A 15,047-nucleotide genomic window follows, 5' to 3' on the forward strand; every position below is an offset into this window, starting at 1 on the left:
TCAACTTGTTACATCACATGTGACCACAGAAACAGACAAAACATACATGCCACCCCTCCGATTCAGGCATGAGACTACTGATTTCAAGGCTAGTCTTCTGCCTCCCGACTCCTGCATACAGAAACCCAATTCAGAGTTTTGTAAAACTGCCAAAAACTAAAATGTTAATGCCTGTCACGCGCACTCCAATCTCACTCTCAGAAATTACCACCGACATCAAAGGTCAACGCTTTGTCCTTAATTCTTGGAAGAGGAGATTAGAGCATTTGACAGGACTCAACATTTTATTTTTGGCAGCTTTACATAGAACAAACAAAAACAGAGTTAGAAAAAAATGAAATGCTAATTGTCTGTTACCATACAAACCAACCAACTCGATTCAGGAACATTGCCTCTGCTTCAATATATGTCAGCAGCGAAAACATTCTCCAGACTATTTTTTTTTTAATTCTCCCACTTGCCTGCTCTAAAACGTTGGCATGTATGCAAAAGTGCAAATCGTTCAAAAATTGTCAGTGCAACAATTACTCGTTCCATCATAAGGGGACATATATATTCTGATTTCGTCTGTTAATGTGATATATATGATAAATATCCATACTTATATGTATGTATATATATATATATATATATATATATATATATGTTTGCTTTTCTTTCACAAAAAAGCAGTATTTTCTGCGCTCATATTTGACAGAAAGAATGTCACAACCATTATTTGCTCCCACAATTCACAGATTTTACATCAATTTCACAGATTGCGGAGTACAGACAAAGGTAGCCTAGACTCGCCCTCTCTTCCTTCCTCCAGCTAATTAATCTCATGTCTATAGAAAGAGCGTGCTTCTTAAAGCAGCAAAACAGGTCTTCACTGGAACTTTTCCAGCTGAGCAACCCAATTACACAATATCTTTTCTTTTTACTGCAAACAAACAACATAGTATACTAGTTAATTATTTTCCAAAAGTATTTTCCTGCTTGGAAATAAGAAACAAAACCACACAATCCACATCAAAATAAGAATATTGTATAAATCATGTATAATAATGTGCAACGTGTACCTTGGTTCAATCGATCCATCTGTGTTGTGGTGATATAGGCAAACCAATCTCCCTACGGCTTCAGGGTTAATTTGACACTACAACCGAGAAACTCTACTTTAGAGTTCCTAATATAAATTGGGTAAAATGTAATTTGCTCAAACCTTAATATGTCCACCAAAGGTGTCAAAGTTGAAAAACTGGCACTGATTGTTGCCGTAGCAGGATGTTTCAGTCTCTCCTTGGATAAGGATGTTCCTAGTAAGATCTCCGACTTCAGCTCTCATGTCCACTCCATCAGTGATATCTCCTATGTGAAGGAATTGAGGCTTTTCTATATGGGATAAATTCAAGATGAGATACTTAAAAACATGTTAGCTTAACCATCATTTGGCATGAGGATATAACAACATTTTACATGTATTTCTTTCTCGCGCACAGTGGGCAACAATGTACCACAATGTTGCATACTTTTTGTCGCTGAAAGCAACAAGATTGAGCAAGGTTCATTAAAGTTTATGACTGCAAAGCAAATCTCTATAAACTACGTTTGACTTGGGAACATTTCCAAAACCTATACAGGTTCAATCCTGACTTATTACAGCCATCTTGTAAGCAAGGCCATATGTGGCCACACACGAGAAACAATACACCGAGGATATATTACTTTTAGTCCAAAGTGATTTAATTCAACAATCCAAATACCAGGCTTGGTTCCAGTTTGCATTTATTCGGGAGCATTTGATGGTTCTTTTTAACAAAAAAAAACAATTTTGAATCACTAAAGCAACATTTGCAAAGCTTGCTTGGAGGGTTCCAAACATGTTTCAATCACTTGCTTCAAATCCCAAGGGTGACTTGAGAGTTAACACCACCAGAATGCTTTGTTTTGAAATTGCCATACTTGTATCTCAGTTTTAAAACATATACAACTATTTGGTTTGCCAAATACAAAACATTTAAAACATGTAGAGTGGTTTTACAAATGTCGGTGTAGTTTGGTAAAAAGTACTAACACTTCTATTCAAATTTTACCCCTTTGGGATTGTTTATTAAGACACTATGATGGACAGTGAAGTGCAGTGTAATCACAATTCTTAAAGGAGTTTGAATAACAAAGGTTTTGCTCTGATGAAAGAATGCTTGAATTAATCTCAGCATTGGCGACTGCTAGGGCCACACACAGGTCCATCATTTTTCCCTCATTATGTCACATTAGAAAGAAAGCAGACATATGCAAATCAGTCTTAGTCTTGCTCCAATAAAAACAGTTCAATTAGACCGACATGGTCTGGACTCCCACTCCAGACAGGAAGTGACCTATTTCAGCCCTCTTAGGCCTTGTCAGTAAATACAGCTCGAGTCCTGTGGCATAGTGAGCACGGGATCCGCGTCATATTTGCATATGGGGGATCTGTGTCTAGAGTGGTACAGAGTGTGAAACATGATGTACTGGAGTGTGGTCCCCAAGCGAATTCAGAGATTCCTTCCATCATCTTGATGTTTGTTACTCTTATAGTTCAGTGGAAGTAAGCCAGGTATACTATTGGCTTACTACTGAAATTTATGAGTTTAATCCAGGAGTACTTAGTACAGAAATTGAAGTTTACACATTCAACAATCTTTGTACATCAGGCAAAATCCGAATAAAGCTTGAATCAATTAAAACACTGCCTATAGTTTCACACTTCAACAAGGACTTACTAACATTTCAAAATTCCATAAAAGCACTTCAATAAACTATTCCAGCTTTGTCAAAACTCTCAGTTTTAGATTTTGACTATTCATTTATTTGTAAACCCTTCATTGTAAACAAATCCACGAGCCACACTTCCTGCTACTAGTAATGTTGTATAGCAAATAAGCATCCCCACTAGCATCCAAATTACTGCTTTTAGGTGTCGACCTAGAGTGAAGACCTATTGTCTACATTACAAAATACACAGAGTGGGCTTTAGGTCAGCACTCCGCTCATGACCGGATGGCTTTCTGGTCTAGCTCATTCCAAAACTGATGACTATGCTCCCTATTCATGTGTTTTCCCGTTGCTAAAGCATAGCTTCTTTACCATTATTTTTTTGGCAGGCTTCTGTCCTTCCACTGATGACCAAAGGAGGCTACTTTATTTTGTTTGTGGCTCTCTACAAGAGTGCATCACTCCCCCCGATGTTGGCTCCAACTTCCACTTTAAATTTTTTATAAACTTTTTTCTTTTCTTGGTAGGGCCCAGCAGCTGCATACTACAGCTGTGCCATAAACCTTTTGTCCCCCTCTCCTATAGTCACCCTGCCTCCCATCCTCTGCTTATATTATTCCTTACTTTTTTTATTTCATAAAATTTTTTTTTGCAACTGCCTCATAGCTCCATCTCATTTCCCATCCAATCCTGCCTCCCATCCCTGTCTCCGGCCTCCTAAAAATAGATTTCTCCCCATTGTCAGTTCGGATCCGGTACTATGGTTTCAACATGTCGTTTTATGTCTACAATATTTAGGTTAATGTTTCCATCTCAGATAACCTCTGTGATAAGCAGAATTGTTTTCCCATTCGCATGTCAGCTAGCGGCATGGATGAGCTATAATGTCTTGAGATGGAACTCTGACAAGATGACAATATTACTGAACCTTCTATTTAGTCATCTGATTTGGTCACCCAATTAACTAGTCCAACTACATGTGTGAGGAATGTAAGTTTCTTATTGGATGTCAATTTAACTTTGTAGGCGGGAAAACAGTAGTCCATGACAGTGGTGTTTTTTTTATTTTTGTTTTTTTTTATTGGGGCATGAGGACGTTACCCCCTGTCACCTCTCTCCTCCCCTGACAATGTCGGTTAAAAGCGGATTTAAAGATGGCCATTGTAGTACTTCCTGTGTGGGCTTTCTGAACTATGCATGGTCCATCAAAACTGTAAAACCAGGATCCAAACACCTTCATGAAATTTCCAGTTGAGAATAGGGATGTGTGATCCACTATAATAGTGACTCTGCTTCCCAGTGTGAAAGCTACACTGGCGAGTCAGAGAATGATGTGCTCTATGAGAGGGCCAGTATGTGCAACATCTGGCAAAGCATGGCTGCGAGGTATGTGCAAAGCAAGTTCATGCTGCAGAGGCTGCAACTACGTGCACAGAAAGATGAGACTGGCGCCAGCACTGTGCGGCATGGATCGCTGGTGGTGCAGTGCAGGGGCTATTTTAAGATGTGTCTACCTGTTGAGATGACTCTCAGAAAGTGATGAGCAGGACATAGGTCACCTTTAAGATAGGTGCTGAAGTTTATCACAGACCTCCCATGTCGTCTGTATTCCTTCAATGCAGAAAACACTATTTGCACGGTTTATACAATGCACTCATAGCTTGGAGAAGCAATGGAGACCTCTGCATAAAGAGTTGGGTTAGGAAAGCACAAATTAACAAACATACAGGGTTCTTGGTTCTGGAGCTAGAAGAATATCAGTTCAGAACCATTATCTTTGGGAGTGGGGCACAGAGCATTTAGTAGGTATTGGATCAGGGGGAGCAATGAATCAAGTTGGAAGAGGGTTATTCAGATGCATGTGGGTCAAGGGGACTGGATGTTGGTGAGTTTCATTGGGGTCTCAGGTGAGCTGCATGTGTAAAGTTCTGGGGTGTGCTGGGGCAGATACTCCTTGAACATATAAGCAGTATATGGGCCTTCTGCATACAATCTTAGATTTTCTCTGCATTAATGACTGGGAAATGGACCATTTATAGGACAGAGACTGGGAAGGCTTGCCTCAGTGACATTTTTTTTTGCAATTTTGGACGCTCAGGTTTAACCAATATTGCTAAGCCAGGCCCTTTTGACTCGGCCCTGCTTAAACACATTGATCCAGCATTGTCGCCGCCAAGAGACTGGTCTCTAAGCCGCTCTCAAGGGGTTTAGTAGTATGACTACAGTGTGGTTGCATGTACCCACTGACTTGCTCGGTTGTGCAAATGTTGCTCATATGACTGCACTACTGTGCTGTGAGCCGCAGAGATGCAAAGGGCATTGTGTGTCACACCGACAGTGTGTTGGATAGACCGTCCCATGCCGGATGTCATGTAGATGCAGTGAAGTGCTGTGCACCACTTACATCAAGATCTGTGGTATTTTCTATGGCATGGGGTGTGGCTCTAGAATGTGGCGTCTACTCATATGTGCTTTAGTGGGCTTGTAGGAGCTATGTAAAATACCGAGGGAATTGCACGCTGACAGGAAGGTCTGAACATGGCGACAGGATTAGGTAGAGAGACATAACTGGGACTAAATATGTTTTGGATAAGAAGGGCAATCCTGCTAGACTCAGGATGGGTGTTCACCTCGCTGCCTTCATACCTGCTCAAACTCCCTGGTGTTTTCCATTTCACTTGCAGTAAACTTTGTCTACTTTTGCATTAGTAGTTTTGGCCAAGAGAAATGCGTAGCAAAGTTAAGAACCAGACAAGGCATTCTTGAAGATAGCATGTATAAACTCCTTGCGCCCGCCAAAAACGTTCCCATGGTGATATTGTTTACGCGCGCTCCCTCAGACAGTCACATTGTGTAGCTCAATAAGGTGATTATATAAGAAAAACGAGGCTACTTGTATGTTCGAATATTTCCTGTTTAAATTCCGAGTGATTTATCTACTACATGCTTACATAGTTGTATTACCTGGGGAGCTGATACCGTTTATTGTGAACACGGGTTCTTCCTATGTGTGACTGTGATTTAGCTGTGTGAGCATGGACTTGTGTTCTTTGCCCTTCGGTACAGCAGCGCACACATAGCTCAATTTAGTAAAATGTGTCCCTAGTACATGCTTTAGAATTAAACAAGGAAAGTATTGCTCTGTGAGTTGTCCAGACTCCCAGGCCCATGTGCAAATCACCCAGTCCAGTTTTTTTCTTTGCATTCTGATGCTTTATAAAGAACAGACAGGACCACAAACAAGTCCCAGGATGCAAAATAGGGCACCGTTTTGTTCACCTAGCATATTTTAAGTTTCCCTACAGAGTTTAAAAAAAAAAAAAAAAAAAAAAAAAACAACAACAACAATACATGCCACATCACTGGAACAGACCGGGACTTTGCTTTTGCACATCATTGTTTCAGGTGTGACTAGTAGCTAGTTGAACTGAAAGTAAAGTACAACTCACAGAAAGCACTGATTTCTTCAATGAAATCATGGGAATGGAAACAAAGCATCCATCTGATGCAGCCAGAGCATTCTGGTAACGTCACTCTGCAAACTGAGGATCCTGGCGAGACCGCTCACCCTGAAGTCCCAGTTCTGATCCCAATATCCGTGCACTGTAACGAAAGATGCCTGCTTGGAGTGGTTTGATTTTGCAGTTTGCTGTAGTGAGAGATCTGCCAGCATACAGAAGCAAGCAGTATCTGACTACTAACGATATGTGGGTGGAATTTTGACAATATAGAAAGCGGTCGGTAAGGTGAGGGACTGGGCTAACAATAGCCCCCGTGGTGCAGTGGGGCATGAGCACAGTAAACTGTGCATTAGCTACAGGCCCCTGCCTGAGAGCTCCTAACTGGGCATGGGGAGAGGGGGGCGCCTCGATGTACTTTGAAGGGGAGCCCCCTAATGTTTTGTTATGCTACTGGAGACATCTGTTTAATCATTTTTAGGGTCGAGACTGCGAGTGCATGCGCTAGCACATGCGTCTCACTTGCGCGACTCTTGTGTTCAGTAAAAGTCTTGGACCCCCCCACCTGTCGCTCACCATTTGTTGGTTTACGTGGCACTCTTTTTACAGGCTCGTAATTCGTCAAGGCATGCCTTGCATCATTTCCATTTCTCTGGGTGGAGCAGGGATCAAGCACTAATTGATGCAACTTAATTAGTGCCCGTCCACTGCTCCCGGTGTGATCAAGGTACAAGTTGTTCTTTTGAACTTCTAGTGCCTGACAAACAGAAGGCTTGTGACTGGCAAAAACGTGCCAAGCAGGCACATAATTGCAAAGTTTTATTTTGTAAAGCTAACTTTATGTTATTTTGCCAAGTCCTCTTTTCTCATGTTTTCTTTTGTTTTTGCTCGTGGGTGCTGTTGTCAAAAGATGATAATTAACTTGTTCGAAATATGCGAGACCCATTGCATTGCAAATGCTTGTTCATGTTGTTGATCCTAAATATATCCAGCAACCGGGGGAGCATGCTGAGCCTGAAGGGGCACTGAGGCAACAGAATTAACACCACTGTTCATTACACCGTTTCGCTCTACACTGCAAGATTTTTTATTTATTTAAATCATTCTATGTGGGCCTAAGCTGATAAAAAAGGCTTGAGTTATTACAGGAGCCTTGCCAATAATAATATGTGATTTGGGTCAACTTATTAGTAGAAATTGTGCTGGATAATGCACCATTTTTCTCTCTTTAACTGGATCACGCAATAAACAAAAACCTAAATTGGAGGCTTCTCTTTCGCTTTTAGATTGGCTAAATCTTTTTTTTTTTTTTTTTTAGAATTTCTTAAATGTACCTGCATATTTCTACCACATAGGAAAAGTCAAAAACCTTTACAGTTTAAAACAGTTATAAGTTCCTGCTGTTTTGATTTTTTCAGTACCAGGATGCATCGTTCCTGTGTAGCAGTTGCAATTTAGAAGTGCTATTCATCCACGTCCATGCCTACATTTTATTTAATTGCTTTTTAAAATATTAGTTTGCAAGACCCCTACCATCTGGACTCTTACTCAGCAGCCCATTTTCCACATTTCACTGCAATAAGCACATACCTTAAGTTTTTTTATTTAGATTCTGAGGTGGCCATCCATCATTTTGGAATACATTCATAAGCTAAAAAAGACTCACAATTGCCACGCTATGAATGCATGGTGGCCATCATGGGATCATTTTTTCTTTTGCTTTAAAAAAACATTTAAAGATGGCTGTTGTGCACTCACACCCATATGCAGAGTGTAGCTTGTGATTTATTTTAGTTTATTCTTAATTTACTGTTCCACAACTGCAACTACCAACTCAGAACAATTAAAAAACAAACACTGGCTAAGCCAATAGTTTACATGGGCACGACCTAATGACTATACGAAAGCTTGTTAAATCTATCGTAGAGCTTTGTACAGGTAACACACTTCCAAACTTTCATTAAAAAATTTAAGAAAACCAACAACTTTTAACGGCATAACGTACATTTTTTAAGAGCACCAAGATCAGCTTTTTTATTTAAACTTTTTACAACCAGTTCCACCTTTTCACTGAAAAGGCTAAATTATGTTGAAGGTTTTGTCTACCAAGTCTGAAATCCACCAAACGTAATCAATCTGAGCAATTTCTAAATCAAAAGTAGCTCAAATTTGAACCAAGAAAATTACTAAAGTTCCTGAACTACTCAATTGACATCTCCTCTTCCCCACAACTACTTTCTTCAATGACTGCAATTAAACTGTTGCATTTCAAATACTCACTGGTTTGTGGATATTTCTGCATACCAAATTGGCATCCTGGAATTACCTTTTTAAACACTATCAGGTAACGAGAGAGCCATAAGGACAAGGCTCCTGTGATTTATTTAGGCCGGTGTTTACCAGTGCCCATGATCTTAACCTTCAAAGCACCGGAACTTCAATAAGTTGCTTGCATTATCTACGATACAAATTGACAAGAGCCAGAGAGATGTACGAATTGCATATTAGAGGCATAGCTGCTTTCAGCAGCGCTACTCACTTTGAGAGAAAAACACACCTTTATTTTCAAAAATGGCACAGCAAGCATGTTAAAGGGACAGTGGTACAGTTCCAAAACATGCACAAACTAGGCCTCTCAAACCCCCTCCCTCCCCCAAACCACAAAAGGCTTTTGATCCACCCAGTGCTTAATTTGTGCTCGTTGTTTCCGGTGCTGAGCACCGGCACTTATTTCTGAGGGCCAGGGCTTAGTTTTGTGTCTCAAGCATTTACTGCGAGCAAAAGACACGTGGGAAAGAAGGAGGAAGAGAAAAAAGAAGAAGCGTCTGAAAGGGGAAAAGCAGGAAGGTGACAGAGTGAGCTGAAGGGGCGGGGAGTGGCTGTTAATGGATTGAAGAGGCCCGAGGTGGCTTCAGGATTACGCTGCCTCAGTATTATGTGCTCGCACTTTTAATTGAAGCAGCCGTGTGATTAAGAGGAGAACTTTTAGCACCGCCACCTTTTTATTTACAAATTAAGCACTGGGTCCACCTCCCAATGACTAATTTGACCTAGGAATGGGCGGAGTGGTGCCCCCCACTTCCTTCGTCTATGTTGAATCCATGAGAGAACGAATGGTCTGGCATTGGCATGGCAAGATATACATGAGAAAAACAGCCAAAATAAATTGGGCAGTTCAACTTGTCCCATGACAACCAACCCGGTGCTCTTAGAAAAGTACCTGTGTTTTGCTGTCCAATCGTAACAATGGTTCATCTTCAAGTACCAAAAACACCACATAAACTACTTATGTCAAGCATGGGAGCAATCCATACACTGTATGGAATTTCTAGAACACTGCACATAAATCTCACTTGAAGGCAACAAAGCGTGATGCACAGCGAGAGGACTTCGACAGAAAGTATGGGTCAGATGTATCATTTTCATTTGCAAAATAGGGAAGTGCAATGTTCACACCGAATGGCTTGTGAATGGGTATAGATTTTGCCATGAGACCTTCACAGGGATCACAAAATGACCTGCCTAATGAATATTAGTTACGGAGGTCGCTATTTTCAACCCCCTCTGGTTGGAAGTCGATGCAGGGATGGAGGTCTACGAGGCACAGAAGACCTCCGTCCTAGCATTTGCTTGCCAAAAGGCTTTTCCGACTCACAAAATGTTTCATACATGTCAAAACACATTTTGTGTCTGCAATCCCTGTGGTTTTGTGAATTGGAGGTTTGCAATTACAAAATGGTTTTGGACACCGGTCTGGGAAAGGGCGGCACAACAGTGGAGGCTTCAACTGTGGCACTAGGCAGCAATGTCAGCAGGGGCAACCTACACACCTAAAATCTTTGGCGTAGTATGCAAATTATTACTATTTGGTTGCCCTTCGAATTTATAGTAATTCTGAATATAAATGGAGCGTTGCGAGTGCCAAAACGCAGTTGTTCAAAAGCACCCCCCTCTCACACCCTGGGAGCTCTTTTTATGCAGCAGGGGGGGCCTCTTTGTGCCTTATACACTTTCATACCAGCAGCTAGGAAGTGAGAGTGCACACAGGGCAAACATCCACAGTGTAAAAGTAGTGGTGTTCAGCACACATCATGGCGGCCAAATCCATGACCGATTTTCAGAATATCTGCATAAAATAAATTTTACATTTAATACATTTAAATATTTTATACAGTCAAACGTTATCCGCAAATTCGGGCATAAACTCACTCCCACTGCACCTATGTTTTACACCATGGATGAAAGGGATATCCCAGAATACCTCCATGTGCTTTCAATGCGCTTTATCCCCCTTCCCTCATCAGTGAGAGACACCCACCCAACATAATATATGTCTGGGCATCCTTCTCCCCTTTATCCTGGGTCCCAGCACTACTGTAACATGGAGTATGTGTAACCTTGGACTAGCATAGTGGAGCCTACACAGCCCAAGCCTTGGCATAACAGAAACAAATATAACACAGCTAACTCTTAAAATAGCAGTCCAGGAGAGGAGTCGGAATGTGAGAGTCTCTCAGCCATAGAAAACCCCAAAAACATTATATTACATCGAGAATCAGTACCATTTCACAGAAGCTAAACAGAAGGCTCAGTCTCATCCTAAAATGGTTTTGCAGAAGCCTATTCCAAACACCAAAGGTAAAGTAATGTTGATTAACAACCAAAAGGTGAGCGCTGACAGGAAGTGGTACCTTACCTATTTAGAGTATTAGTTCATAAATTGTCAACTACTTGAGTAGCACTGCAATATGAGAGACTACAGATGTTTTGCTCATTTCCTCTCTCTAGATCTCAGACAACTGACCTTATCCTTGCCGGTGGAACAAGTTAAGGGCTAATGCACAAAGTATTTTCTGAGAGTAGTTGTGTCTTACTCTTGTCTTAGCCATGAATTTACAGGCCTGATTCACATAGCATTTTCTATGGGCTGCTGTGTCTTATTCCCAGTGTGGGAGTAACCTTTAACCTTCTTATCAATTACCAAAGTAAAACATGTCAACTCATGGAAAAAACTTTAAGAATCTGGTATCTGTATTAGCATTACTTCATTTCGGAAATTTATGATCAGATTATAAACAGAGTTACCCAACCAGCAACGAGAAAAAAATACTCATCTTCAGTGAATGATGAAAGATTGTACAACATGTACTTCTATGGTCATAGGGTGAAGCAATGTAGGGTAAGTTACCAGGTGCCCACCATGATGTATCCAATATAATAGTTCAGACTGAAGGCAGTGAACAGGAAACTAGGGAACATAAGGGATGGACGAGGAACCCAATTAAAAGTGAAGATGAATACAGATCACACCAGGATCTCAAGCAGATCAGAGTCCAAAATCCAATAAACGCTAAAGCAGATGACACTGTGGAGAAGACGAATGAGGTATCCAGCAGAGGCCAAACATAATAGTTGGGTAATGTGAGTGACACTGGTGCTCAGGGAATGCGAAGCCACAAGGACTCACTTCAACAGAAGCGGATAGATGCGGCATGCGCACCCTACTAGAGAACCGCATAAGCACCAGACATAGAAGAAAGACGTCGCAACAGACACATTAGAATGCCTCACACACAGCTGATTCCACAAGTATTATGGAAAACGTTATCCTAAAAGATAGCTGCATTAAATCTGCAACCAATAAGTATAACTTGGAAGTCCTTAGAAAGTGAACAATTCCTGCTTTATCCTTGATTCTAAGATTTAAATCAGCGAAAATGGAATTCAGAGAGGACAGTGTGTATATAGTTTTTTGTAAACGTTTCTTCCAGCATGTTACAAATGGAAATTTACTAATGATTTATATTTGTCAAACCACTGAAAACGTAGGTCACAAAGCAAACGCCAATAATTTCCTTCATGAACACTTTTGAGAAGAAACTCACATTTGTCTACTAAGATTTGTAGCTGTATTTAGAATAGCACTATTTTTATTCTGGAACAAAGTGCTAAAATGGAGTAAGTGTTATTTTAATGCATACGCTGAAGCAGCAAACTGCCTCATAATTATGGGATTTTGTGGTTGCTGGCCCAGGGCGATTCACTGCAATAAAAACATGCTTTGGCTAGTCTAAATTAATGAGGATAAATAAAAAGTGCGTGCCTGTTGAAACTTGTCAGGATCAGATCAGCACCCCACTGAAACAGTAAAAAACAAGCACTGGCAAAGCCAACAGGTCTGGCGTTGGCCACCAGCCTTACTGATTTGTCAACGCTAGTTGCATTTGGTCATGTTTGTTTATTGCAAAACTTTACTGTTGTTCGAGCTGGCAGGCTAAATGCAAAATTGTTTGTTTTCAAAGAGCACATGTTACCTTAATAGCCCCTGGCACTAAAGAGAACTACTTTGTGTGTGAATGTGCTCCAGGTGAAAGGCTAGAATGAAGCCACTGATAGTGACGTTAGCCTAATGCTGAAGTGGGCTGACACATTACCCCAAGCTGTACGCTGAAGTGGGCAGAAGAAAAATTTCCCTATAAGTAAGTAAATTATGCATTAAGTAAAATTTAAATGTCTTGGCTAATGCCAGACATAAGAATATAGGTTCGAAGATACAAGTGGAAGGAAAGAAGGACAGGAGCACTAGATTATCCGTTAAAGAGAATGTGCCTTTTAGAGGGGCTTTCTTGTCTTTTCTGTCTGCCCCATTAAACGTCCTGTGCGCAGGACTGCCAGCCTCCCATAGAAACGCTAAACTCAGCAAGGCTCCAGGTCAAGTGAGATCAAAATAATTGGTTTTCATACCAATTAGCAGAGGGAGGGGAAAAGGAAAGAGAAAACGAACCTCTGCAGAATCCAGCCCAAGACGTTCACTGGAGCAAAACTATTCTTAATTGTAGTTGCAACTTTGAATGTAGGGACTCAAACCAAAAGCAAGGTGGCACAATGTTCCAGATCGAAGCCACGGGCACCAACAAGGACACTGGGAGCACTGCCAGCTTATAGAGGGAAAATTACCCTCCATACCCTCTCCATCACACCCCCAGTTAATAACATCTTTACTACTAGCAACAGAGACAAGACATGTCTGATTCTATCGGTTCTTGTTACCTTCTGTTCTTCCGCACTGTCAGTTGAGCATGACCTCCACTGGAAGCCATTGTTCAAATAGCGAATTCCACTTTTGTTTATAAACTATATCTATGTCTGAGCTTAACAAAATGTGTTTCCATTGCTATGTGATGTGGCCATTCCCCTGCCTTCCCGGAGAATATGAACATTCAAGTGTAGTGAAGTGGTTATAGGGCAAGGGCCGATCCATTCTTGCACTGCCAGTTGCCAGAAACAGCAGATGGCTATACACCGATGAAGGAGCTGGTAGAATGGCAGATGGCACTATGATACTGCCAACTACCTTCCCTGGCTGCCGGAGGACAGTGCAGACATTCATCAAAATAGACGACGTCTCTCCACGCTGGCAGCGCTTCGTTGTGAGCAAGCAACATGACTAGTCATGGAAGGAGGTGGAGAGAAGGCTGGAGAGAATTGAGGGAGAGTGGCACGCCATCAAGTATATTTTGTATGATTTAGTGGGCGGAGGGTCTTAATGAGGGATCTGAGAAAAAGCTCATGATGCAGATACTCTTATTTTAAAGAATGCATCAAGAGAACGATGTAAGGAAGTAAGGAATTGGGTGGCTAAGGAAGGGCATTTTGAGTCCGGCTCCCCAATGACCCCTCTGCCAATGCATAGCTGATTAGTCTCAGTGTTCCAAGTGGCACTACAGACAACCTGCGCTTCCACTCATGTCTACAAAGTCAGCTGCAATATCCTGGTGAAAAAACATTGGCAAAGCCAAGAGGTTTCACCTTTACAGAGTGATTGCTGAGATACTGGTTTGAGCAAATGCTCGTTTCCAAAGACAATCGCAAAATGGAAAAGAAAAGGCAAAATACCTGCAGGTGCGTCACGACGCATGTGCACGATTCAGCATGCCAATGTGTGGCTAAATCATTTTCGGGGTGGGTAGTGGGGTTCTGGCCAGCTCTACATATTGTGTAGTTCACAATAGGTCTTCAACAACAGACAGCTGAAACTGTCTGTAGGTGAGACCAAAAAAGCCAAGTAAAAATCAAAAACATGTATTTGTCTATAATTTCAAAAGAAAGAGCCCAGCCCAAACTGCAATCCAGGTCCTCTCTGAACTGGAATACATGCAACCCAATACTCAAAGTGATTGTTTGTGGTTAGATTTATTGCAAGAATTCTTCCTATCACCTTTTTTGTGTGTTTGATGTAACACCCTAAATGTCCAGTCATGGGTCCCTTGCTCACACTGCCACTGGAACCAAGCTACCCTCAACTGAACAGCCGCAATCAGAGTGAAATTAATCTTGGGTTGCTTGTGTTCTGGTTGACAGAAGACCTGTCTTGGCAGTTTGGCCTGGGCTGCTCCCATTGGACCGGGACCAAGACTGATTTGCATAAGGCTGGGTCTAATCTGAGCTGACATGATGGGCACAAGAACAACTGGTTGGAATACTATCTCGAGTAATTGTCAGTGGTTAGGCGTATTGGAAGCATTCCTCCCATCACCTTTTGTTTGTCTAATGATAGCACCTCTATTTAGATCGCGTTTTCAAGTCAGTTGCTGAACCACTGTCATGCAGAGAGCTCATATTTCGGAAGTTTGCAACACTGTTGCATGCGTTCTCTACTGATAAGTATTTTCCAGTTCTTTACTGATTCTGGAAATGTAAACCCCTCCAATCTAGAGCCGGATGTACTGGACATCCAGAAACCAGGAAACCATGACCACCTTTGCTGTTCTTAGGAGTTCCGTTGCTTTTGAATACAGAAGCTGTAAAACAAGCCTGGAGAGCATCTGCCCACACTAAAGCATGAATGTTGTG

General features: G+C 41.5%; 1 protein-coding gene across 1 annotated transcript in view; it reads right to left on the reverse strand.

Moving 5' to 3' along the window:
• Nucleotides 1–15,047, reverse strand: part of CEMIP2 (cell migration inducing hyaluronidase 2) — a 371,877-nt gene that overhangs the window by 170,795 nt on the left and 186,035 nt on the right. Inside the window, exon 7 of the mRNA XM_069228897.1 lies at nt 1,205–1,374. Within this exon, the coding sequence (XP_069084998.1) occupies nt 1,205–1,374 (170 nt within the window). The remainder of the gene's footprint in view (nt 1–1,204; nt 1,375–15,047) is intronic.

The sequence above is a fragment of the Pleurodeles waltl genome, chromosome 1_1 (genome assembly GCF_031143425.1).
Source record: "Pleurodeles waltl isolate 20211129_DDA chromosome 1_1, aPleWal1.hap1.20221129, whole genome shotgun sequence".
NCBI classification, from domain to species: domain Eukaryota; kingdom Metazoa; phylum Chordata; class Amphibia; order Caudata; family Salamandridae; genus Pleurodeles; species Pleurodeles waltl.